Raw genomic sequence first — 24,954 nt, 5'->3', positions numbered from 1 at the left:
GAACATCCTTTTCTCCCTGAAAATACAAAAAGGAAGGAAAGGATAAGGAAAAAAAATAAATAAATCTGAAGAAAATCCTGGTAGAAACACATAGCCCTCAGTACTCACGGATCCTGGATTCTGCAGCATCTCACCCTCAGGGCCTTTCGCTGGAGTAGACATCCTGGACTGTAGAAGCTCCTTACAGCAAGCTGAATGAAGCAATGAATGCTATACTAGAGGATCCTTTTATAGTAAGTCCTCTAAGCGTTCTGGAATATACCACATTTAAATTGCCCGCCCCTATCACAGAGTAGGCCGCAGCACGTGATCACGCCCCGCTGGAAGTGATGTCAGACGTCAAACTCCGGCCAGCTTCTGTCCTGGAAGGAACACCCGTGTCACCGGAAATTAGGTCAGACGTTGGACGGCCCCCTACTGCTTCAAGGCAACTATGGAACTTCATGGAGGCCTGCTTGCAACACTGCAACAGCACAGGAGCAGAAGAAGTGCCTGCCCCGATCTGCTCCCTATTGCTGGAGCCGTAGACTTCGATGCAATAGGCTGAGGGGTCTGGTGGCATGAATTTCTGTTTGAGGGGCTGCATTAGCTCGTCTGGACGCTGCAAGAGGAGGTTAAACATAAAAAATAAAACAAAATTTGTCATGCACAGGAACTCCCGCACCTCTCAGGTTACCTGCCCAGATAAGGATAGGAAAAAAAACACTGGAGGAGAGAGGAAGGGAAGGGTCTTTTAACCTCAGAGTTTTTCCTGTCCAATCAGGCGGAGGCAATCTCAGGGTGCTGTGGTGGAGACAACTAGAGAATGAACAAATAAATGTGAACGTTTAACCGTGAGTGCTTTTGCATTTATTATTTTCTGAAGTGCCAATACTTGCAAGTACTATAGTTCATGGACATTGTGAATGACAGGATAAGCATTAGCCAGAAGTTCCACGCAAGTTTATGGACTTCTAGCAACTCCGTATCCGGTTCAGTTTTGTTTTTGACTAGGAAGTTGCCTTGAGATTTAACAAGTTATCCGGCCACTGGACCAACATTGTTATGCTAGAACAGCAAAAACATTATGTGTCAGCTGTATTTGTGGCCAAGAGCTGCAGAAAACAGAAATTTAAAACTATTAAACAAAAGCCATTTTCTAAACATACTACTGGTTAAAAAGTAAAAAAAAAAAAACTTTCTAGAAATACATGGACCTTCAGGATAATCTCAGCGAAGCCCAATGTATTTATTGGTTGCTAGGTTATTAAGGAGAGCAAGCATTTAGGTCTGCAGTGTTCCTCTATTCCAGGAAATTTGCTAGAAGAACTTCCTGAGCTCCATCTTTCAGTGGTCACTAAGAGTACAAAGCCCTATTGTCAATGAAAAACCGCTACAGCGAAGGAACCAGAGGCTCACAAGGAGAATCTGCTCCGCAGTATATGGATATGCAGCATGTGCCCAGAGAATATGTGCATGACCTGTAAGGGTGCATGCTCACCACGTTTTTGCTATATACAGTTCCAAGTTAAAAACTTATGGAACTGTATAGAAAACTGTAAGCATTGACTTAACATTGTAAACCGTATGTCAAACACATGATCCGGTTTAGTCCGTTTTGAGTCTTATACGGTTTTGTCCGTACCCAAAACTGGAGTCTACCACGTTTTTGGTCCGGGTGAAAAAAAACTATTACACCATATATGGGTTTTTATTTTTTTTAACATGGGAGTAAATGGGAACCGTACAGTTCTTCTTGGCAGTGTCCTTGGCAGGGCATACGGTTCCATCCGGTTTTTGACTTTGCACACACTTATTTCTTGGAATTTCAATCAAACAAGTGAAACTTTATTCAAAATGGGGTGAAAAGTTAAAAACGTACACTTTTTTTCTTAAACGGATGCAACCGGACATCAATTTTTCAAACCGTATACGGTTTTAAACTGTATATGGGTTAAAATTTGTATACACGTTTTGATCCAGTTTAGTCAGGTTTTGAGGAATCCTTTTTTCATCAAAAACCTGAGACGGGAACTGTATTGCAAAAACGTGGTATGAATGCACCCTTACATATGATGTATAAGGCTGGGTTCAGACCAGCCCCCCCTTCATTTAATGTTTATGCTGGAGAGTATATACAGGTGTAATGTGCGGGTTATCCCGCTTAAAACATTGTGTGCCTTTTCCAAATGCATGAAGCCATTCCTGAGATGAAGTTAGGCTAAGTTTTCACTTTTTTTCCCACCAGCAAAAAAATAAAAAAATAAAAAAAACACTACCACAGCATTTTCCTGCATTTTGGCAGTTTTGCAGGTGCTTTTTCTGGTGGAATGAAACAGGCAATTTTGTACCCTTTGGCAGTTCGGATGTAGAGCGCCTGGCCCACGGACTATAAGGAGGTAAGGAGTGATGTATAGCATCACTACTCACCTCCGCCAACTATTTAGTATACAGGGGTGCATAGTGCACATATGTATACTATACAGGAGCCAGAAATCCTGTCACTATAAAGATGGGACTCCCTGCTCCTATAGCCCCTTTGGGGGCTATATAATATATCCAGCTATCTATAGCTGTATATACTGTATACAAAAGCAGATTCCCACTTACCTCATCCTGCTGCTCCGGCCAGGTCTGTGTAGCTCTGCCCCAAGTTATGACAAGAGGCGGAGCTACAGCCTTGAAGGGAGGGTGCTAAGTTTATGGCTCTGTTCACATTATACAAAACGTACAACGTGAACCGACCCTTCTTGGCAGTGTCGTCTCAGACAGGGAGACTCCAGCCGTTGCAAGACTACAATTTCCAGCTGCTGGGAGTTGTAGTTTTGCAACAATTGGAGGATCCCTGTTTGGGAAGAAACTGCATTATGCCAAAAATGTCCTACCCAATTTTTGGTGTTTTTCTCTTCTTCTCGATTCAGATGCATATATCCTGTGGACTACATCGATGACTAGTGTTTTTATTCCTTTCAATAAAATGGCTAACAAGGGATTGTGGGGGGGGGGGTTTAAAGAAAAAAAATAAGACATACTGGAATTTTTTTTATTTATTTTATTTTTTGGGGCTTAGTAGTGGAAGCCATCTTATATACAGAATCCATTACTAAGCCGCAGCTCTAATCCCCAATTACTACCCTGGTACCCACCGCCAGAGAGGTACAGGGAAGAGTCATTACCAACAGGCCCAGAGTGTCAAAAAATGGCTCTCCTGGGCCTAAGCGGTAACAGGCTGGTGTTATTTAGGCTGGGGAGGGCCAATAACTAAGGTCCTAGCCCACCCTGGTAATGTAAGACTGTTGCTGCTTGGTGTGTATCTGGCCAAGAATGAAAATAGGGGGGAACTTTTTGTTGATTTTAATAAATTAAAAAACCTGCATAGGGTTTTCCTTATTTTCAATTATAACAAAAAAAAAGGTTAGTACATTTTTGGCATAATGCAGTTTCTTCCAAAACAGTGAGCCTCCAATTGTTGCAAATCTACAACTCCCAGCATGCCTGTTGTAGATTTGCAGTCTACTCCAGTCTACTTGTCTGGGAAGACACTGCCAGAAGGGTCTGTTCACGTTTTACAAAATGTGCAATGTGAACAGAGCCTTACACTTACCACCCCTGGCTTTTGGCTGTAGCTCCACCCCAATGATGTCATCACTAGGGGCAGTGCTACATGGACCCAACCGAAGCAGCAAAGTGAGGTAAGTGGACGGCTTCTGAATACAGTATATAAAGCCATCTGTAGCCAGCTGTATATACTGGAAACCACACAAAGGGTTAACCAACACTGTTCAGCATTGAGAGTTAACTTGTTGCTTGCTGGTCACAGCCCAACAAGGGGTTAAGTGAACCAGCAATGTATACACACAGCAGAGTTACAGTAAATTCATGCTGTTCAGTAGATATATCTACTGCTCAGCATCAGCAAAAGAGTCAGTTTTGGGTCCTATTCTATTTAATATATTTATTAATGACCTTGTAGAGGTTTTGTATAGTAAAGTATCAATCTCTGAAGAGGATACTAAGTTCTGTTAACACCTTCAGGACTCAGCCCTAAAGTGACCAAGTCACTATGCATTAATCACTCTGGGATGCTTTTACTTTTCATTCCAATTCTGAGATTGTTTTTTCGTGACATTTTCTACTTTAAGAGTTATTGAATGCTTGGAGGAAAATGATCCTTTGCGGTGCTCCTTTGTTGAAAATGGTCATAAACCGATGCGGACAAAGGTTAAAATAAAAATGAAGGACTTTATTCTTAATAGCGCTACGGACTACGTGTTTCTGGGGGCTTGCTCCCCCCCCCCCCTTTCGGACCTGAGGAAGGGGGGAGCAAGCCCCCAGAAACACGTAGTCCGTAGCGCTATTAAGAATAAAGTCCTTCATTTTTATTTTAACCTTTGTCCGCATCGGTTTATGACCATTTTCAACAAAGGAGCACCGCGAAGGATCATTTTGCTCCAAGCATTCAATAACTCTTACATGAAGACCGTCTACGGGATCTCCAAGACGGGCTGCACCTTTACCTCAGACTTCATGCTGTTGAGTCCCAAGGCGATCACAGGTGTTGTGCTCTTAGCATAACACCGGAAGGTGAGCGTACCATTACCTCTGACTTTTTATACTTAAGTAAAGGATTAACGGCACAGATATGCGCTCTGTCTCTTTCCCCTTTTTTTCATATCTGAATATTCTATTTTAAGATCGTGGTAAATTTTCGTTGATACCTTCCATCATCATTTCTTGGTGAAAAATTTCAAAATTTCATGAAAATATTGCATTTTTCTAACTTTGAAACTCTCTACTTAAAAGGAAAATTGACATGTCAAATACATTATACAGGGTGGGCCATTTTTATGGATACACCTTAATAAAATGGCAATGGTTGGTGATATTAACTTCCTGTTTGTGGCACATTAGTATATGTGAGGGGGGGGGGGAAACTTCAACATGGGTGGTGACCATGACGGCCATTTTGAAGTCAGCCATTTTGAATCCAACTTTTGTTTTCAATAGGATGAGGGTCATGTGACACGTCAAACTTAGTGGGAATTTCACAAGAAAAACAATGATGTGCTTGGTTTTAACGTAACTGTATTCTTTCATGAGTTATTTACAAGTTTTTGACCACTTATAAAATGTGTTCAATGTACTGCCCATTGTGTTGGATTGTCAATGCAACCCTCTTCTCCCACTCTTCACACACTGATAGCAACACCGCAGGAGAAATGCAAGCACAGGCTTCCAGTATACGTAGTTTCAGGTGCTGCAGAATGGGCAAAACAAAAATTGGAACAAGACCCTCAGTTTACACAGAAGATATTGTTCAGTGATGAGGCAAACTTTTATGTGAATGGTGAAATTAACAAACAAAACCACCGCTATTGGTCTGACACTAATCCATATTGGATAGATCCCTCCAAAACTGTTGGAACACAAAAATTGATGGTATGGTGTGGTATATGGGGTACAAAGATAGTGGGGCCATTCTTCATCAATGGAAACCTCAAGGTCACTGGATATGCGAAATTGCTACATGACGATGCATTTCCCTCTTTATGCACTGAAGCTGGCATGTTCCCTGAGTTTTTCCAGCAAGATGGTGCACCACCACATTATGGTTGTCGGGTCCGAGCATTCCTAGATGAACAGCTTCCTGGAAAGTGGATTGGTCGTCGTGGGCCAGTTGAATGGCCCCTAAGGTCTCCCGATCTGACCCCCTTAGACTTTTATCTTTGGGGTCATCTGAAGGCAATTGTCTATGCTTCGAAGATACGAGATGTGCAGCACCTGAAACTACGGATACTGGAAGCCTGTGCTAGCATTTCTCCTGCGGTGTTGCTATCAGTGTGTGAAGAGTGGGAGAAGAGAGTTGTATTGACAATCAAACACAATGGGCAGCACATTGAACACATTTTATAAGTTGTAAATAACTCATGAAAGAATAAAGTTACGTTAAAACCAAGCACATCATTGTTTTTCTTGTGAAATTCCCAATAAGTTTGATGTGCCATATGAATGGAGCAGTGTACTCCATGTTGGGAGTAGTAGTACCTGCAGTTAAGGAAAGATCACAGAGGATATCACTACTGACATCTGCTGCAATCGTCCTGTCTATAGCAGAGATGGAGCGGCTGTATACAGCGCTCGCATCTCTGCACTATACTCGGCCACTCACTCATTCATACTTCCCTCAGAGCTGTGATTGGCTGCAACCATCCGGCCAATCACAGCTCTGGGCGGAAAATATGAAAGATGTTCTATTCACATCACTGGCTGGAGTATAGTGCAGAGATGTGAGCGCTGTATAGAGCATCTCTGCTATATTATGGACGATCGCATCGGGTATCAGGACTGACACCCTGAGCGATATGTCTATAGTACAGGTACTACTACTACCACGACCATCATGGAACAGTGTGTTTCATGCTGGGAGTAGTGGTACTACCTAAAAAAAAAAAAAAATTAAAAATAGAGAAAAAAAGTGAAACACACACACACACACCATCAAAAAATAATAAAAATGTGGTTATAAAATATATGCATTTCATAAAAATTTTTCCATCATTGCTGAATCTTTTTTTTTTTTGTGGGGTACCAAAAAAATAAAAAAAAATAATAATTCCAAGGTGCAATTTCCACACAAGTGAAAAAAAAAGCAAGAAAAAAAAACGCAGGACATTGCACTGGCGTTCAGGCTTTTTTTTTTTTATCCCAAAAAACGCAGCACAAAAAAACAAGTAGAGACTTAGCCTAAGGAAATACCCCACAAGTGGACATTAAGCACCCTGGAGGTGCAAAACAGGGCTTAGGAGTGAGACAGTACCGATGAGACTTGAGGCCTAAAGTGGTGATTTGCACTGCAATGGCAGAGGTTCTGGCATAAAATTTAAATAAAGAAAAACCTGTCAAGTGACCACAATTTTGAAACTATGCCCCTCAAGGAACATAACAATGGGTAGTGAATATTTATACCTCACAGGTTGTTTGAACAGTTGGTCATAAAAACGAAAAATAGGATTTTTTTTCACTAAAATGCTGTTACTCAATTTTATCATTTTCACAAGGGGTAATGGGAGAAAAAGCCCTACAAAATTTGCAACCCAATTTCTCCAGAGTATGGAAATACATCCACAAATGGGGTAACATGCTGGGCGGGCGCACAACAAGGCTCAGAATTCATAGAGGTCTGTTTGCATTTGTGGCCTATGGCATATCAGTAGCTGACGGTTACATACATTTCGAGGAAAATACAAAAATGAAACACCCACAAGTGACACTATTACAGAAAGTACACCATCCGAGGAATGGGTATAGGGGTATAGAGGACATTTTGAACGCACAGGTGTTTCCTTAATTTATTTTCCAGGAATGGATGAAGGGTAGTTTGGGAAAATTGCAATTTTCAACCTATGCTCTGCTTCATCTGTCTGGGAACAACTAACATGTGACTCCGAATGGTCGCCTGGAAATACGACGAGGCTCATGTAAGAACTTGTCGCATTTGAGGCCGATGTTTCTTACAGACTTAACTGACAGTTACATAGATTCTGAGGGAAATTAACCACTTCAGGACAACCGGTGTACAGGTACGCCTGGTACTTAAGGACTAAGGGCGTACCTTTACCCCTGTGGGAATTTTGGTCTATGCGCGACCAGGATGGCTGCTGATATCTATCAGCAGGCATCCCCTGCCAAGGCCCAGGGGTCCTTAGACCCCCCCCCCCCATTTCGGCGATCGCCGCAGATCGCCAGTGAATTTAGTGCGGCAATTCCGAGTCATACAGATCTCCGGTCCAAGACACCCACGATCCCCCTGAAGGGATAGGAGTGAGGTGGCAGGGGTGCCACCCCTCCTATCCATCGGTCAGAAGGGGGGGGGGGGGGTTTAAAGTTTGGTTCCCCCGTTCTGCCCACCCACAGTAGTCTGGGCAGAACGGGGGAACCAACTGTGACCGGCGCTGGAGGTCCACTTACCAGCGGCGGGCAGCAGAGGACAGCGATCCGGCGATGACGTGCGCCAATCCTACGGATGCCATTGAGTAGTTGACTAGCAACATCTGGAGGGCTACAGTTTAGAGACCACTGTACAGTGGTCTCTAAACTGTAGCCCTACAGATGTTGCAAAACTACAACTCCCAGAATGCCCAGACAGCAAACAGCTGTCTCGGCATGCTGGGAGTTATTGTTGCGTTCCTCCAGCTGATGCATAACTACAGTTTTGCAACAGCTGGAGGCACAATGGTTGGAAAATACTGAGTAAGGTAACAGAACCTAATTGAAGGTTTTCCAGCCAGTGTGTCTCCAGCTGTTGCCTAAGTACAACTCCCAGCATGCACGGAGTGTCAGTACATGCTGGAAGTTGTAGTTTTGAAACAGCTGGAGGTTTGCCCCCCTATGTGAATGTACAGGGTACATTCACACGGGCAGGTTTACAGTAAGTTTCCTGCTTTAAGTATGAGCTGCGTCAAATTTTCCACTGCAGCGCAAACTCCTAGCGGGAAACTCACCGTAAACCCCTGCTTGTGTGAATGTAACCTAAGAACACTAGACGACCACAAAATAAAGGGTAAAACACTACATATACACCCCCTAACACTGTCTTCCCCCCCCCCCGGCAAAAAAAAATAAAAATAAAACATATAGTACGGCAGTGTTTCCAAAACGGAACCTCCAGCTGTTGCAAAACAACAACACCCAGCATTTCTGGACAGCCACTGACTGTCCAGGCATGCTGAGATTTTGGCAACAGCTGGAGGCACCCTGTTTGGGAATCACTGGTGTAGAATACCCCTATGTAATCCCTAATTTAGTCCTCAAATATGCATGGTGCTCTCTCACTTAGGAGCCCTGTCGTATTTCAAGGAAACAGTTTAGGGCCACATATGGGGTATTTTCATACTCTGGAGCAATTGCACTACACATTTTGGGGGGGGCTTTTTCTCCATTTACCCCTTATGAAAAGGAAAAGTTGGGGTCTACGCCAGCCTGTTAGTGTAAAAAAAAAAAAAATTTACACTAACATGCTGGTGTTGCCCCATTTTTTTTTTTACCTCTTGTGAAAATAAAAAGTAAGAAAAGACCCCCAAAGTTTGTAACGCAATTTCTCCTGAGTACGGAAATACCCCATATGTCGGCGTAAAATGCTCTGCAGGCGCACAACAGGGCTCTGGAGTGAGAGCGCACTATGTACATTTGAGGCCTAAATTGGTGATTTGCACAGAGGTGGCTGATTTTACAGCGGTTCTGACAAATGCAAAAAAATAAACACACACGTGTGGAAACTACACCCCTCACGAAACGTAACAAGGGGTATAGTGCGCTTTAACACCCCACAGGTGTTTGACGAATTTTTGTTAAAGTTGGATGGGAAAATGAAAAAATAAAATAAAATAAAAAATGCTGGTGTTACCTTACATTTTTCATTTTCACAAGGGAAAAATAGGAAAAAAAAGCCCCCCAAAATGTGGATGTAATGTGCTCTGCAGGTACACTACAATGTTCAGAAGAGAAGGAGCGCCAATGGGAATTTGAAGAGAAAAGTTGTCCGGAATTAAAAGCCACGTGTTTACAAAGCCACCCCATTGTGCCAGAACAATAGACCCCCCTCCTGCCCCCATGTGACCCCATGGAACAGTGGGCTGTGCAAATGAAAAATGTAATTTTTCATTTGCAAACCCAACTGTTCCAAAGATCTGTCAAACGCCAGTGGGGTGTAAATGCTCACTGCACCCCTTATTAAATTCTGTAAAGGGATGTAGTTTTCAAAATGAGGTCACATGTGGGGGAAGGGGGGGGCTTTTTCTCCTTCTACCTCTTATGAAAAGGAAAAGTTGGGGTCTACACCAGCATGTTAGTGTAAAAAAAAAAAAAAAAAAATTTTTTTTTTTTTTTTTTTTACACTAACATGCTGGTGTTGCCCCATACTTTTAATTTTCACAAGTATGACCGATAATCACGATTTTGGGCATTATCGGTAATTACCTTGCCGATAATGCCCCGCACCGCCCCCACCACACCGCGACCGCCCCTGCCGCCCCCCCCCCCCCGACCCACCGCACCCCCCACCGTAATGCTGGGCGGTATACCAGTATGGATTTTTGCCCATACCGCTATACCGGTCAGGCCCCTCCCCCACCCGCCGAGTCAATAAAAAAAAAAATATATATATTTACTTACCCGTAATGGGGGTGGTCCGGGCCATCCATCCTTCCTGTAGTGTCCGGCGGCATTCCGAGTGGAGGGTGAACCGGTCAGGGCTGTCCTTCTCCGGGAGTCATCTTCTCCACTCCGGGGAGGCTCCGGCCTAGTACGCTGCATAGACGCCGCTACGCCGTGACGTCAGGTGCGTCGCTGCGCACGGGCGTCACTGCGCAGCGGCGTCTATGCTGTGTTATTAGGCCGGAGCCTGCCCAGAGTGGAGAAGATGACCCCCGGAGAAGAAGGACAGCCCGGACCGGTTCTCCCTCCACCCGGTAAGCCGCCGGACACTACAGGAAGGAAGGATGGCCCGGACCACCCTGACAGGTAGGGGGAGAGAAGCGGGTGGTGGCGGCGGCGGCCTATGGCACCGCAAAAGCCACTGCAGTGCATTGATTTAAAGCGCCCGCTTTAAATCAATGATCTGCAGCGGTGTCGCGGGGGGATAAATAGCCGATAACTTATACCGGAATATCGGTATAAGTTATCGGCCCTAACCTCCACCGATTATCGATATCGGCCCTAAAAAAAAACGATATCGGTCGATCCCTAACGGAAATACCCCATTTGTGGGCGTTAAGTGCTCTGCGAGCGCACAACAAGGCTCAGGAGTGAGAGCGCACTATGTACATTTGAGGTCTAAATTGGTGATTTGCACAGGGGTGGCTGATTTTACAGTGGTTCTGACACAAACGCAAAATAATAAATACCCAGATGTGACCCCATTTTGGAAACTACACCCCTCACGGATTGTAACAAGGGGTATAGTGAGCCCTTACACCCCACAGGTGTTTCACAAATTTCTGTTAAAGTTGGATGTGAAAATGAAAACAAAATAATTTTTTCACTAAAATGCTGGCGTTACCCTACATTTTTCATTATCACAAGGGAGAATAGGAAAAAAAAGCCCCCCAAAATGTGTAGCCCCATTTCTTCTGAGTAAGAACATACCCCATGTGTGGATGTAAAGTTCTCCGCGGTCAAACTACAATGATCAGAAGAGAAGGAGCGCCATTGGGCTTCTGGAGAGAGAATGTGTCCGAAATTGAAGGCCATGTGTGTTTACAAAGCCCCATAGTGCCAGAACAGTTGAGACCCCCTCCCCCACATGTGACCCCATTTTGGAAACTACACCCCTCACGTAATGTAATAAGGGGTACAGTGAGCATTTACGTCCAACAGGTGTCTGACAGATTTTTGGAACAGTGGTCCGTGAAAATGAAAGATTTAATTTTTCATTTGCACAGCCCACTGTTCCAAAGATCTGTCAAACGTTAGTGGAGTGTAAATGTTCACTGCACCCCTTATTAAATTCTGTGAGGGGTGTAGTTTCCAAAATAGGGTCACATGTGTGGGGGGGGGTCCACTGCTCTGACACCACGAGGGGCTTTGTAAACGCTGCGCAGTGACGCCCCTGACTTCCATTCCAAACAAATTATCTTGCCATAAGCTCAATGGCGCTCCTTCTCTTCTGAGCATTGTAGTTCGCCAGCAGAGCACTTGATGTCAACACATGGGGTATTTCCATATTCAGAAGAAATGGGGTTACAAATTTTGGGGGGCATTTTCTCCTATAACCCCTTGTAAAAATGTAAAAGTTGGGGGAAAACCAGCATTTTAGTGAAAAAAAAAATTCATTTACACATCCAACTTTAACGAAAAGTCATCAAACACCTGTGGGGTAAGGCGGCTCACTGGACCCCTTGATACGTGCCTTGAGGGGTGTTTCCAAAATGGTATGCCATGTGGGGTTTTCTGCTGCTCTGGCACCATAGGGGCTTCCTAAATGTGACTTTCCCCCCCCCCAAAAAAAAAAAAAAATAAACATTTCAGCAAAATTCACTCTCCAAAATCCCATTGTTGCTCCTTCCCTTCTAAGCCCTCTACTGCGCCCGCCGAACACTTGACATACACATGAGATATTTCTTTACTCGAGAGAAATTGGGTTACAAATTTTGGGGGGCTTTTTCTCCTATTACCCCTTGTAAAATTTGAAAAACTGGGTCTACAAGAACATGAGAGTGTAAAAAAAATTAAGATTTTGAATTTTCTCCTTTACCTTGCTGCTATTCCTGTGAAACACCTAAAGGGTTAACACACTTTCTGAATGTCAATTTGAATATTTGGAGGGGTGCAGTTTTTATAATGGGTCATTTGTGGGGTATTTCTAATATGAAGACCCCTCATATCCACTTCGAAACTGAACTGGTCCCTGAAAAATTCAGATTTTGAAAATTTTGTGAAAAATTGGAAAATTTCTGCTGAACTTTGAAGCCCTCTGATGTCTTCCAAAAGTAAAAACATGTCAACTTTATGATGCCAACATAAAGTAGACATATTGTATTTGTGAATCAATATATAATTTATTTGGAATATTCATTTTCTTTACAAGCAGAGAGTTTCAAATTTCGAAAAATGCTAAATTTTCATGAAATATGGGGATTTTTCACCAAGAAAGGATGCAAGTAGCAACGAAAATTTACCACTGTGTTAAAGTAGAATATGTCACGAAAAAACAATCTCGGAATCAAAACAAAATTGGTAAAAGCATTCCAGAGTTATTAATGCTTAAAGTGACAGTGGTCAGAATTGCAAAAAAGGGCTCAGTCCTTAAGGGGTTAAAGGGGTACTGTGGTGGAAACTTTATTATTTTTTTTTTTAAATGAACTGGTGCCAGAAAGTTAAACTGATTTTTAAATTACTTCCATTAAAAAATCTTAATCCTTTTAGTACTTTTTAGCAGCTGAAAATTCTTTAACTTTTTGGATTTTTTTTGTCTTGTCCACAGTGCTCTCTGCCGACACCTCTGTGTCAGGAACTGTCCAGAGAAGCATGTTTGCTAGGGGGATATTTATCCTGCTCTGGACAGTTCCTGAGAGGGGCGCCAGGTGTCAGCAGAGAGCACTGTGGACAACACAAAAAAAAAAAATTTAAAAATTAAGATTTTGCTCTGTAGCAAACAGCTGATAAAAACTACTGAAAGGATTAAGATTTTTTTTATAGAAGTAATTTACAAATCAGTTTAACTTTCTGGCACCAGTTCATTTAAAAAAAAAAAAAGTTTCCACCGGAGTACCCCTTTAACCCCTTAAGGACCTGGCCATTTTTTGAACATCTGACCACTGTCGCTTCAAACATTAATAACTCTGGGATGCTTTTAGTTATTCTGATTACGAGATTGTTTTTTCGTGGCATATTCTACTTTAACATAGTGGTAAAATTTTATGGTAACTTGCATCCTTTCTTGGTGAAAAATCCCAAAATTTGATGAAAAATTTTAAAATTTAGCATTTTTCTAACTTTGAAGCTCTCTGCTTGTAAGGAAAATGGATATTCCAACAAAAAAAAAATTTAATTCACATTTCCTATATGTCTACTTTATGTTTGCATCATAAAATTGACGTGTTTTTACTTTTGGAAGACACCAGAGGGCTTCAAAGTTCAGCAGCAATTTTCCAATTTTTCACAAAATTTTCAAACACTATTTTTCAGGGACCAGTTCAGGTTTGAAGTGGATTTGAAGGGTCTTCATATTAGAAATACCCCACAAATGACCCCATTATAAAAACTGCACCCCTCAAAGTACTCAGAATGACATTCAGTCAGCATTTTAACCCTTTAGGTGTTTCACAGGAATAGCACATAACACATGACATACCATTATGGAAACTAGACCCCTTGGGGAACGTAACAAGGAATTAAGTGAGCCTTAATACCCCACCCCACGACTTTTGCATATGTAAAAAAACAATAAAAAATTCACTAAAATGTGTGTTTCCCCCCAAATTTCACACTTTTGCAAGGGTTAATAGCAAAAAATACTCCCCAAAATTTGTAACCCCATCTCTTCTGAGTATGGAAGTACCCCATAAGTGGACCTGAAGTGTACTGCTGGGGTGTACAATGCTCAGAAGAGAAGGAGTCACATTTGCAAACTTTGATGAAATGAGGGGGGGGGGGGGGGAGACATGTCGCATTTAGGAAGCCCCTATGGTGCCAGAACAGCAAAAAAATAAAATAAATAAATAAAAAAACACATGGCATACTATTTTGGAAACTAGACCCCTTGAGGAACGTAACAAGGGGGAAGTAAGCCTTAATACCCCACAGGGGTTTCACGACTTTTGCATATGTAAAAAAAAAAAAAAAAAAAAATTTTCACTAAAATGTGAGTTTTCCCCAAAATTTTACATTTTTACAAGGGTTAATAGCAGAAAAGACCCCCGACAATTTGTAAATACATTTCTTTGGAGTAAGGACATACCTTATTTTTGATGATTTAGGCTTGGCGGGGGCACAGCAGGTCTTGCTGGAGTGGGAGGGCAGTCAGGGGCCTTGAGATTCATATGGAGCCAGGATGTGGGTCCCCCCCCCCCCCCTCAAGGAGCGTTAATGGGGGAGCACTGAGCCCTAAAATAGGGTAACACTATGGGGGACAACGGGCCGTAACTGGGGTATACAGGCCCGTAATATGGGGTACAGTGGGCCAGAAAATTTATAATAAAAAAGGATATATTCCCAGAATGATGACCCAGAGCATAGCCCAAAAAAAATAAAAATAAAAATATGCCCGCCCCAAACCCTATGCTCTGAATCCTCATTCTGGGAATGTGATGTGTGTGGCCGTCCCTAACCTGTTGCCTCAAATGCGCACACGCTCAGGTGGAGAGAGAGAGAGAGCGCTGCGCATTTGAGGCAACATAAAGTCCCCGATGATAGTGACTCAGTGACATATGACCCATTTTTGAAAAAAAAAAACACCCCCAGAGGTTTTATCAGGTTTTTTTTTTTTTTAAGGTTTTTGGGGCAATTTAGAGATTTATGGGGTTAAAAATTTGGAATGTACTCTGGACTTGGTACATTGGTCAAATTATGGAAAATTTACATAAAAAGGGTAAATTTAGGGCTCCATGGAAGTGTGATACTCCCTGAAGCAGCCTATGCAGAGGCCCGGATTATCTGGGCAAGTGTCACATTGATATGTGGTGTCCTTTCGAATCCCCCTCCTGAAACACACTCTGCATTTTTTCTGGGTTCGTCCCTTCTTTCCAGTGGGGGGGGGGGGGGGGAAGAAATCACACCTGGAAAGTGTTGGCCTGGGACGATCCTGGCGCCTATAACTCCAGACCCTTGGGAAGTCCGGCCTGATCTTTCCCGGTCAGCAAAGATCAGGAAACTTAGGACTTCTTCTTGGTACTGGAGGAATGTCCCTGTGTTGCCAGCGTACTGGGATAGTACAAAAGCGTTGTACCTGTACCATGTAGACCGCAACTTTTTTGCACCATGCCCGTGTTTTCCGCATGGTGTTATATGGCTTGAGGACTTGATCTGAGAGATCAACTCCCCCCATATACCGATTATAGTCCAGAATACAATCGGGCTTGAGGACCGGTCCCACGGTACCTCGCACAGGGACAGGGGTGCTGCCGTTCCCATGAATAGTGGTCAGCATAAGGACATCCCTCTTATCCTAATACTTCACCAACAACAGGTTATCATGGGTCAGGGCACGGGACTCACCCTTGGGGATAGGCGTCTGGACCAAATTTAGAGGGAGGCCTCTCTGGTTCCTCCGCACGGTCCCACAAGCGGACGTGGATCTGGCGGCAAGGGATGTGAAGAGAGGGATGCTGGTATAAAAGTTGTCCACGTACACGTGGTAACCCTTATCCAGCAATGGGTGCAAAAGGTCCCAAACGATTTTCCCGCTAACACCCAGAGTGGGGGAACAATCTGGGGGTTCAATACGGGAATCTCGTCCCTCATACAATCTAAACTTGAGAGTGCACCAGGAGGTACTCTCACAAAGTTTATAGAGCTTCACGCCATACCACGCCCGCTTCGAGGGAATATACTGGCGGAAGATGAGTCTCCCCTTAAAACTGATGAGAGACTCATCTACCGAGAGGTCCCTGAGCGGTACGTAGGCCTCCAAAAATTTGGACCCAAAGTGATCGATGACTGGCCTCACTTTGTAAAGCCGGTCATGGGCGGCATCACCTCGGGACGGACATGCCACATTATCTGCATAATCCAGGCATTTCCGAATCGCCTCGAACCGCTTCCGTGTCATCGCCATACTGTAAAGCGGGGTCTGATAGAGGACGTCCCCCGCTCCAGTACTGATGAGCACTTTTTTGACCAGGCCCATATGCAGCGTGAGGCCCCAAAATGTCCTCATTTCCGCTGCATCAATGGCGCGTCATTCATTGGACCTGGCCAAAAACTAATCGGGGTGGTGGGCAATGAACTGCTGGGCATACAAGTTCGTTTGCTCCACCATGTGATTGACCAGGCTGTCACAGAAATTTTTTTTTTTTTAAAAGTCCAGATCAGTGAAGCCAGCATGGTCAATCCGGATTCCAGAGTCGCCAACAAACTGCGGAACCCGTGGCTGATAACCCTCTGGGGGGCTCCAGACAGGGTCATCGGAAGGGGGCTCCGGTGCACTTGTCTGGGGGGCCGGACTCCTATTACGAGCGGCATTGCCACTTGTACCAGTGTCAGCCACTGCGTCACTCTCATGGGGGGTGCGTGGCCTCGCCTGGCGGTGTCTCCGCCGCCGTACAGGGGACTCATCACTGCTAGATGAGGAGGACGAGGAAGAACACAAAAAAGTAGGATCTTCTTCGTCCTCACTGGCAGATTCGGAGTCGGAGGCTAAAAAAGCGTAAGCCTCCGCTGCCGAAAATGCCCGGCGGGCCATCGCCTTTTTTCTACGGTGGCGGGGTGGTGGGGAGGGTGGGGGGGGCAGGGAAGTGTGTGGTGCTTGGTGTAAACTTACAGGAAAAAAAAAAAAAAGCTGCGGACAAAAAAAATAAATAAATAAGTGGCACTCGCAGCACCCTGAACCCCCCTAATAGGGCCCGGGGGTCACACGGATCAGGTGACAGCGGACCCTTGGGGACCTATTAGGGGGTCGGAGGGGGTTACTTTTTTTTCTTTTCTGTTTTTTCACTTTCTTTTGATTGCCTACCTGTCCCTGGAAAAAAGCTCACCCTGATCTAATGGGGTCCTCTTCTTCCTGGGGGTCTCCGATGCTCTGAGGGGGGTTCCCGGTCCTTATCTTCCCGCACTGCCCGCTGACTGAACTCAGTAAGCGCGCAGAGCGAGGAGAAGGAGCTGTTAACCCCTCCTCTGCCGCACTGCTATTGGCTGGACGATCGCCAGCCAAGAGCAGCGTTGCTGGGGAGGTGACAGCAACGGCAGGTGATTGGCGGTGTATCGTACACCTCCGATCACCATTTATTACCGGGTCATCGGGTCACAATTGACCCGAATGACCGGAATCGGCGCAGTTCGCTGGCGTGAATTCGCTTGCGATCTGCGCCAATCGTCGACATGTGGGGGTCCCGGGACCCCCCCCTCGGCATTTGCATGGCATGCCTGCTGAACGATTTCAGCAGGCATGCAGTTTCGATCTCCGCCCGGCGAGCGGCGGAGACCGGAATGACTCAGGACGTATGCATACCTCCTGGGTCCTTAAGTACCAGGTACCCAAGACGTATGCATACGTCTTGGGTCCTGAACAGGTTAAAGAAAGGAACACATACATGTGAGCCTATTACAGACAGTACCCCACCAGGGGAATGTATATAAAGGGGGGGGGGGGGGGGGGAACGGTAAGTGTACATTTGGAAGGGACGCGTTCCCTAAATTTAATTTTCCAGGAATGGATGAAGTGTAAGTGCCAATTATGTTCCCAGAATGATGAACCAGAGCATAGCCAAAATTAGAAATATGCCCACCCCAAACCCTATGCTTTGAATCATCATTCTGGGATTGTGATGTGTGTGGCCATCCCTAAACTTATCTCAAATGCGCACCCCGCTCAGGTGGAGAGAGAGTGCTGCACATTTGAGGCAACATGCAAACCCCCAATGCTATTGACTCTGTGACCCCTTTTTGGGAACAAAATAAGAAACATTATCAGGGGTATTATGAAAGAATTATTATAATTTTTTTTTTTTTTTTTTTATTCAGCTTTTTTTTGGTGGTGGGGGGGGGTTAAAATTTTGAAGACAATGTGCTATGGGACTGGTACATAGGAGCAGAATTCTGGGAAATTAAAATGAGGGAAGAGGATAAAAATGTAGTACTCCATGGTAGGGATCAAACCGATCGGTTTGGCCGATAATCATGATTTTGGGCATTATTGGTATCGGCAATTACCATGCCGATAAGCAGATAATGCCCCGCACCCACCGCGACCGCACCCCGGTCCCCCACCCCCCGACCCGACCCGCCGCACCTCCCCGGCCCCATTGCCTCCCCCATCCCCGGTTTTATAATTACCTGTTCCTCGGGCCCGAGGTCCACGCTATTTCTGGCTCCTGCGGAGTCCTGCGTTACGCTGTGCGCAATGACGAGTGACGTGACGTCACCGTCAGTGCGCACAGTGACAGCTCAGGAGGACGCCACCGGAGCCAGTTGAAGAGTGGACCACGGGAACAGGTAATTATAAAACTGGGGATGGGGGTGGCAATGGGGCCGGGGCGGTGATAGGACTCAGGACCCCCGGACAGGCAGGGGGAGAGAAGCGGGTGGCGGCGGCGGTCTATGGCACCGCAAAAGCCACTGCAGTTCATTGATTTAAAGAGCCCGCTTTAAATCAATGATCTGCAGCGGTGTCGCGGGGGGATAAATAGCCGATAACTTATACCGATATTCCGGTATAAGTTATCGGCTATCGGCCCTAACCTCCACTGATTATCGGTATCGGCCCTAAAAAAACGATATCGGTCGATCCCTACTCCATGGTAGTGTGATACTTCCTAAGATGTCTGATAGCAGGGGGCCCCCCACGATATCCCGCAGAACCATGCATACTAAACAAAACACCGGGTTCCTGCGACAGTGGTCCTGACTCAAGGCATCATGCCATTGGTGCCTTAACACCACGCCCCCTCCATGCATGTCAATGGGAGAGGACGTGTCATCTGGCACTCATCTGACCATGACATCACGATCACGGCCTCCGACTCCAAGCGTTCTGAAGGTCCCAAATGATTTTCCTGCTAAAACCCAGAGAAGGGTGGGGAGGGCATTCTGGGGGTTCAGCACGGGAATCCCGTCGCTCGTACACTCTAAACTTGCAAGTATACCCTGAGGTACTCCCGCAAAGTTTTTACATCTTCACAGGACATAGGCCTCCAAAACTTTGGTCCAGAAGATTTTATACAGGCTGTCATACGCGGGATCACTTCAGGGAAACCGGGGACAGGTCATGGTCATACTGTAGAGGGGTCTCGTAGAGGATGTCCCCACTCCAGTACTGTCTTACCTTTGTTTGTTTTTTTAACTAGGCCCATATGCAGCACAAGGCCCCAAAAGATCCTCATTTCGGCTGCATCTACTGGGAACCAGCCATTGGGCCTAGCTAAAAAAGGAGCCCGGGCTTGCGGCAACGAACTGTTTAGTGTACAGGTTTGTCTGGTCAACCATTAAATTGACAAAGTAGTCACTAGAAGGAAAAATATATATATAAAATTCCCAGCCTGACCGAGTTTGACTTATATGGAACTTCCAACAAATTTGTCTCAAGATCGTGATAGTGTCGGGCTCAGAAGTTGCCGGAACTTAGGAAAAAAGAGTCTCAGAGAAAGCTCTTTAAAAAGGGTCACTCCAGTGGAAAAAATTTTTTCCATATCAACTGGCTCCAGAAAGCTAAAACAGATTTATAAATTACTTCTATTAAAAAAAAAACTTAATTTTTCCAGTTCCTATCAGCTACTGTATACTAGATAGGAAGTTGAGTTGTTCTTTTCTGTCTGACCACGGTGTTCTCTGCTGACACCTCTGCCCATATCAGGAACTGTCCAGAGTAGAAGCAAACCTCTCCTGCCCGGACAATTCCTGATATGGACAGAGGTGGCAGCAAAGAGCACTGTTGTCAGACTGTTAAAAAAAAAATTAAAAAAAAATAAAAAATTTCCTCTACAGCATACAGCAGCTAATAAGTACTGGAAGAATTAAGATTTTTAATAGAAGTAATTTACAAATTGGAGAAGTATTGTTTTCCACCAAGGTACCCCTTTATGGGTACGTTCACACAATACATATGCTGCAGATTTTCTACAGTGGGTTTTCTGCTGGTATGTGAATCATCAAATTTGCAGCAGAAAGTCAGCAGCATATATAGTACATGTGAACATACCCCCAAGGGTTTAGGGTTGCAGATCATATACTATAAATTTATAAGACGAAAGCACTGTATTACAACCTTGTAATTCCTGCAAAAGAAAAAGATGTCAGCAATGTGTTCAATAGCTGAATACAGCATATAGGTTTCTATATTTGATAAGGGGATGGAGTTGCTGGGTTTTTCTATGTGATTACACGTGTCCATGGATGCACAGAGGATTGGCCAATACAGCACTGGTGTTGGATCAATAATCTGATAATACAAACCAATGACACTGCCTAACAACTAAATAAGACTTTATCCAGTAAGCTCAGTACAAGTAATGATCTTTGTTATGGTTGGATCAGTTTTTCTTCCCAGTGGTTGTAAAACTACAACATGTAGACAGAGCCATATCTATAAATCTACAATTCAACAGAAGTATGCATGCATGTTCTAGTATAAACTCAAAACGGCTGATGAAACTTGTACTGTATGTAACCTGTAATGTATGTGACCAGTACTGTCAATGACCAGTAAAGCCCAACTTCTCTGCTGCGTCCTATACTGGCCTCCTCCCCTACTCTCCAATAGTAAGAGACAAGCTAACCTGCAGAACCAGGCAAGGGGGAGAGGGGGTTGTAAGGTGATGTGTATGAATGGATAGGGGCAGTGGGGGAGATTTATCAAAACCTGTCCAGTGGAAAAGGTTGTTGAGTTGCCCATAGCAACCAATCAGATCACTTCTTTCCTTTTTGAAGGCCTGTAAAAAGTGAAAGAAATTATCTGATTGGTTGCTATGGGCAATTCAGCAACTTTTCCTCTGGACAGGTTTTGATAAATCTCCCCCAGTGTGCATCTACTCTGTATAAGTATCTACATATACTACCAAACTTTTTGTCCTGCACGATATGAATTTTTTCCCATACAGCAATACTAGTTTGGCCCCTCCCCCTCGGGAATGAATTAATTATCAACCCAGCGCTGCGCTGTCCCCACATTAGGGAACTAATCATATGACCCGCGAGCACTGTTCTGCCCCCCAATTAATTATCAGTGCTGCACTGTCCCAATCGGGGTAAACACTCACATGTCACCCGCAGGCGCTGCCCTCCTCGTCCTCCTGTTTGTTGCGGCCGCTGGCGCTGACACTCTATACTGTACGCTGTGTATCCCTATGTCCGGGCTGCAAAATGTAAACAAAATAAACTTCAACTCACCTTCCCCGTCGGTCCGGACCAGGAACGTTGGAGAGCCGTCAGCCTATCACTGGCCAAAGCCATGTTCTGCCCCAGCTGGTGATAGGTTGAGCCCACTGTCATGTAAGAAGCCGGTCTCTTACATGACAGTGGGCTCAGCCTATCACCGGCCGAGGCGGAACATCACTGCGGCCGGTGATAGGCTGACGGCTGTCCGACGTTCCCGTCCCCTGGAAGAGCGTAAGGCCAACGTAGGTGTGTTAAAGTTTATTTTGTTTACCTTTTGAAGCCCGGGCATAGAGATACACAGCGTACAGTATAGAATGTCAGCACCAGCGGCCGCAACAACAGGAGGACGAGGAGGGCAGCGCTTGCGGGTGACATGTATTTACCCCGATGGGGACAGCGCAGGGCTGATCATTTTGTGTGTGTGTGTGGGGGGGGGGGGGGGGAATACCGTTCTATACCATGGAACCGCCATAAGTTACAAAAATACCGCGATACACATATTTGGCCACACCGCCCTGCCCTAACATATACTGTATGTGTGTGCATAGTATCTACATATACTGTGGCCCATATTCATCAATCAGCCTGAAACCCTAATTCAGAGCTTTCCAACCAGGGTGCCTCCTGCTGTTGCAAAACTACAACTCCCAGCATGCCCAGACAGCCATTGGCTTTCTGGGCATGCTGGGAGTTGTAGTTTTGCCACAGCTGGAGGCACTGTCCTAATTGTCTGTTTGTTTTTTCCCCATAGCAACCAATCACAGCTCAACTTTCACTTTACCAGAGCTCATTAACCCCTTAAGGACCGGAGGTTTTTCCGTTTTTGCATTTTCGTTTTTTGCTCCTTGCCTTTAAAAAATCATAACTCTTTCAAATTTACACCTAAAAATCCATATGATGGCTTATTTTTTGCGACACCAATTCTACTTTGTAATGACGTCAGTCATTTTGCCCAAAAATCTATGGTGAAGCGGGAAAAAAAATCATTGTGCGACAAAATTGAAAAAAAAACGCTGTTTTGTAACTTTTGGGGGCTTCCGTTTCTACGTAGTACATTTTTCGGTAAAAATGACACCTGATATGTATTCTGTAGGTCCATACGATTAAAATGATACCCTACTTATATAGGTTTGATTTTGTCGGACTTCTGGAAAAAATCACAACTACATGCAGGAAAATTAATACGTTTAAAATTGTCATCTTCTGACCCCTATAACTTTTTTATTTTTCCGTGTATGGGGTGGTATGAGGGCTCATTTTTTGCGCCGTGATCTGAAGTTTTTAACGGTACCATTTTTGCATTGATAGGACTTATTGATCACTTTTTATTCATTTTTAAATGATATAAAAAGTGACCAAAAATGCACTATTTTGGACTTTGGAATTTTTTTGCGCGCACGCCATTGACCGAGCGGTTTAATTAATGATATATTTTTATAATTCGGACATTTCCGCACGCGCTGATACCACATATGTTTATTTTTATTTTTATTTACACTGTGTTTTTTTTTTTATTGGAAAAGGGGGGTGATTCAAACTTTTAATAGGGGAGGAGTTAAATGACCTTTATTCACTTTTTTTTTTCCACTTTTTTTTTGCAGTGTTATAGGTCCCATAGGGACCTATAACACTGCACACACTGATCTTCTATGTTGATCACTGGTTTCTCATAAGAAACCAGTGATCAACGATTCTGCCGGATGACTGTTCATGCCTGGATCTCAGCAGTCATTCGGCGATCGGACAGCGAGGAGGCAGGAAGGGGCCCTCCCGCTGTCCTGTCAGCTGTTCGGGATGCCGCGATTAGCCGCGGCTATCCCGAACAGCCCGACTGAGCTAGCCGGGAACTTTCACTTTCACTTTTAGCCGCGCGGCTCAGCTTTGAGCGCGCGGCTAAAGGGTTAATAGCGCGCGGCGCCGCGATCGGCGCTGCGCGCTATTAGAGGCGGGTCCCGGCTTCACTATGACGCCGGGCCCGCCATGATATGACGCGGGGTTACTGTGTAACCCCGCGTTATATCAGAAGAGCAGGACCAAGGACGTACCGGTACGTCCTTGGTCCTTAAGGGGTTAAGATATGAAAGTTGAGCTGTGATTGGTTGCTGTGGGGGAAAAAAAAAAAAAACAGACAATTGGGCTTCCAGGCTGATTGATGTGTCCCCCCTGTATGTGTGTATTGAGAGAAATATATATATATATATATATATATATATATATATATATATATATATATATATATATATACATACATACACACACACACACACACACACACACACACACACCTGGGGCTTCAGAGTTCCACCAAGCAGGTACTATTTATGAGGGTTTTTCCAGACATTTTTCTACCCAGACTATTTCAGTGTAAGTACTGTCCATTTCCAATACACACAATAAAAGCTTCCGGTGTAGACATCAAACAGATTGACCCCTATAACTTGATGGAAGCTAAAAGCTATTTCGTTTGTAAGGGTACATTCACACTACAGGATCTGCTGCATATATTTTTTTCTCCATATTTTGTGGAGCTGATTTTGCCACCCATTAAAGTTTATGTGTAGCAGAATCAGCTGCACAAAATATGCAGCAGATCCTGTACATTATACTCTATGGATAAAGACAGCTTTCAGAGGTATTTATTGGACGTGTATACATAAGGAAATACCCTTCAACAAACACTGCCATATGTGCTGTCAGAACGCCTAGAGCAGCACCAGCTGGAACCACAGCCCTACATATAGGTGGTATGTGAGACATGACAGGGGCTGCTGAGGGATAGTAGAGTAATAAGAAGAGATCCAAGATAAAAAGGTGCACTACCGACTAGATAGGTCTCATTCTACTCATAGACAAACTCAGGAGAAGCAATAAAACAAATTCCTATAGTAAAGTATACACATGTCTGACCAGTTTCCTTGTATACGTGTAGTCTAAGCCTCCGGGCTTCACGTCAAACTCCTCCGTGTTCCCTGTCGGTTCAGCCTTGGTATGACTACTAAGGCAAAGCAAGAGAGCAACGCTCAAAAGCACAGCGGCCGCCATCTTCCTCCCCGGCTAATAGGCTCCCTGTGCTTAGTGACGTGGGGACTTAAACATGGTAGAACGTCACACTGGGTGTAGTAGACTAGCAGTCAGGTGACTTGAGAAGGGGAGGAGCCTAGTCCTACAACGGAGGTAAATGAGGTCTATATATGCAGAGCGGAGCCCCACCCACTTCACAACATCATCCCAAATCCTTCCGCCATATTCTCCTCTAGCTGTACTGCTGATCTAGGCCCCCACGTGACATCCACATGGGTCACATTATTGTGACATCCTCACAGGTCCTAGCCCTACATCTTAGTACATTATCTAGAATACACAGAGCAGATCCTTGTTGTTCTTTGTGTTGTGATCTCTACTGCTTAGTGCAGTGTTTGCCAAGCAGGGTGCCTCCAGGTGTTGCAAAACTAC

General features: G+C 44.6%; 1 protein-coding gene across 2 annotated transcripts in view; it reads right to left on the bottom strand.

Moving 5' to 3' along the window:
• MYDGF (myeloid derived growth factor) overlaps positions 1-24,743 on the bottom strand; it is a 35,463-nt gene extending 10,720 nt beyond the window's left edge. The window contains exon 1 of one of the 2 annotated variants that reach the window (XM_056571823.1): positions 24,409-24,743. In XM_056571823.1, the coding sequence (XP_056427798.1) occupies positions 24,409-24,543 (135 nt within the window). In that variant the 5' untranslated portion in view covers positions 24,544-24,743. The remainder of the gene's footprint in view (positions 1-24,408) is intronic. The other variant, XM_056571813.1, reaches the window with a different exon arrangement.
• Positions 24,744-24,954: the final 211 nt, after the last annotated feature.

Source organism: Hyla sarda, chromosome 1 (assembly GCF_029499605.1).
Source record: "Hyla sarda isolate aHylSar1 chromosome 1, aHylSar1.hap1, whole genome shotgun sequence".
NCBI lineage: Eukaryota > Metazoa > Chordata > Amphibia > Anura > Hylidae > Hyla > Hyla sarda.
Note: the sequence above shows the minus strand (reverse complement) of the source record. Positions and strands in the feature narration are given on the sequence as shown.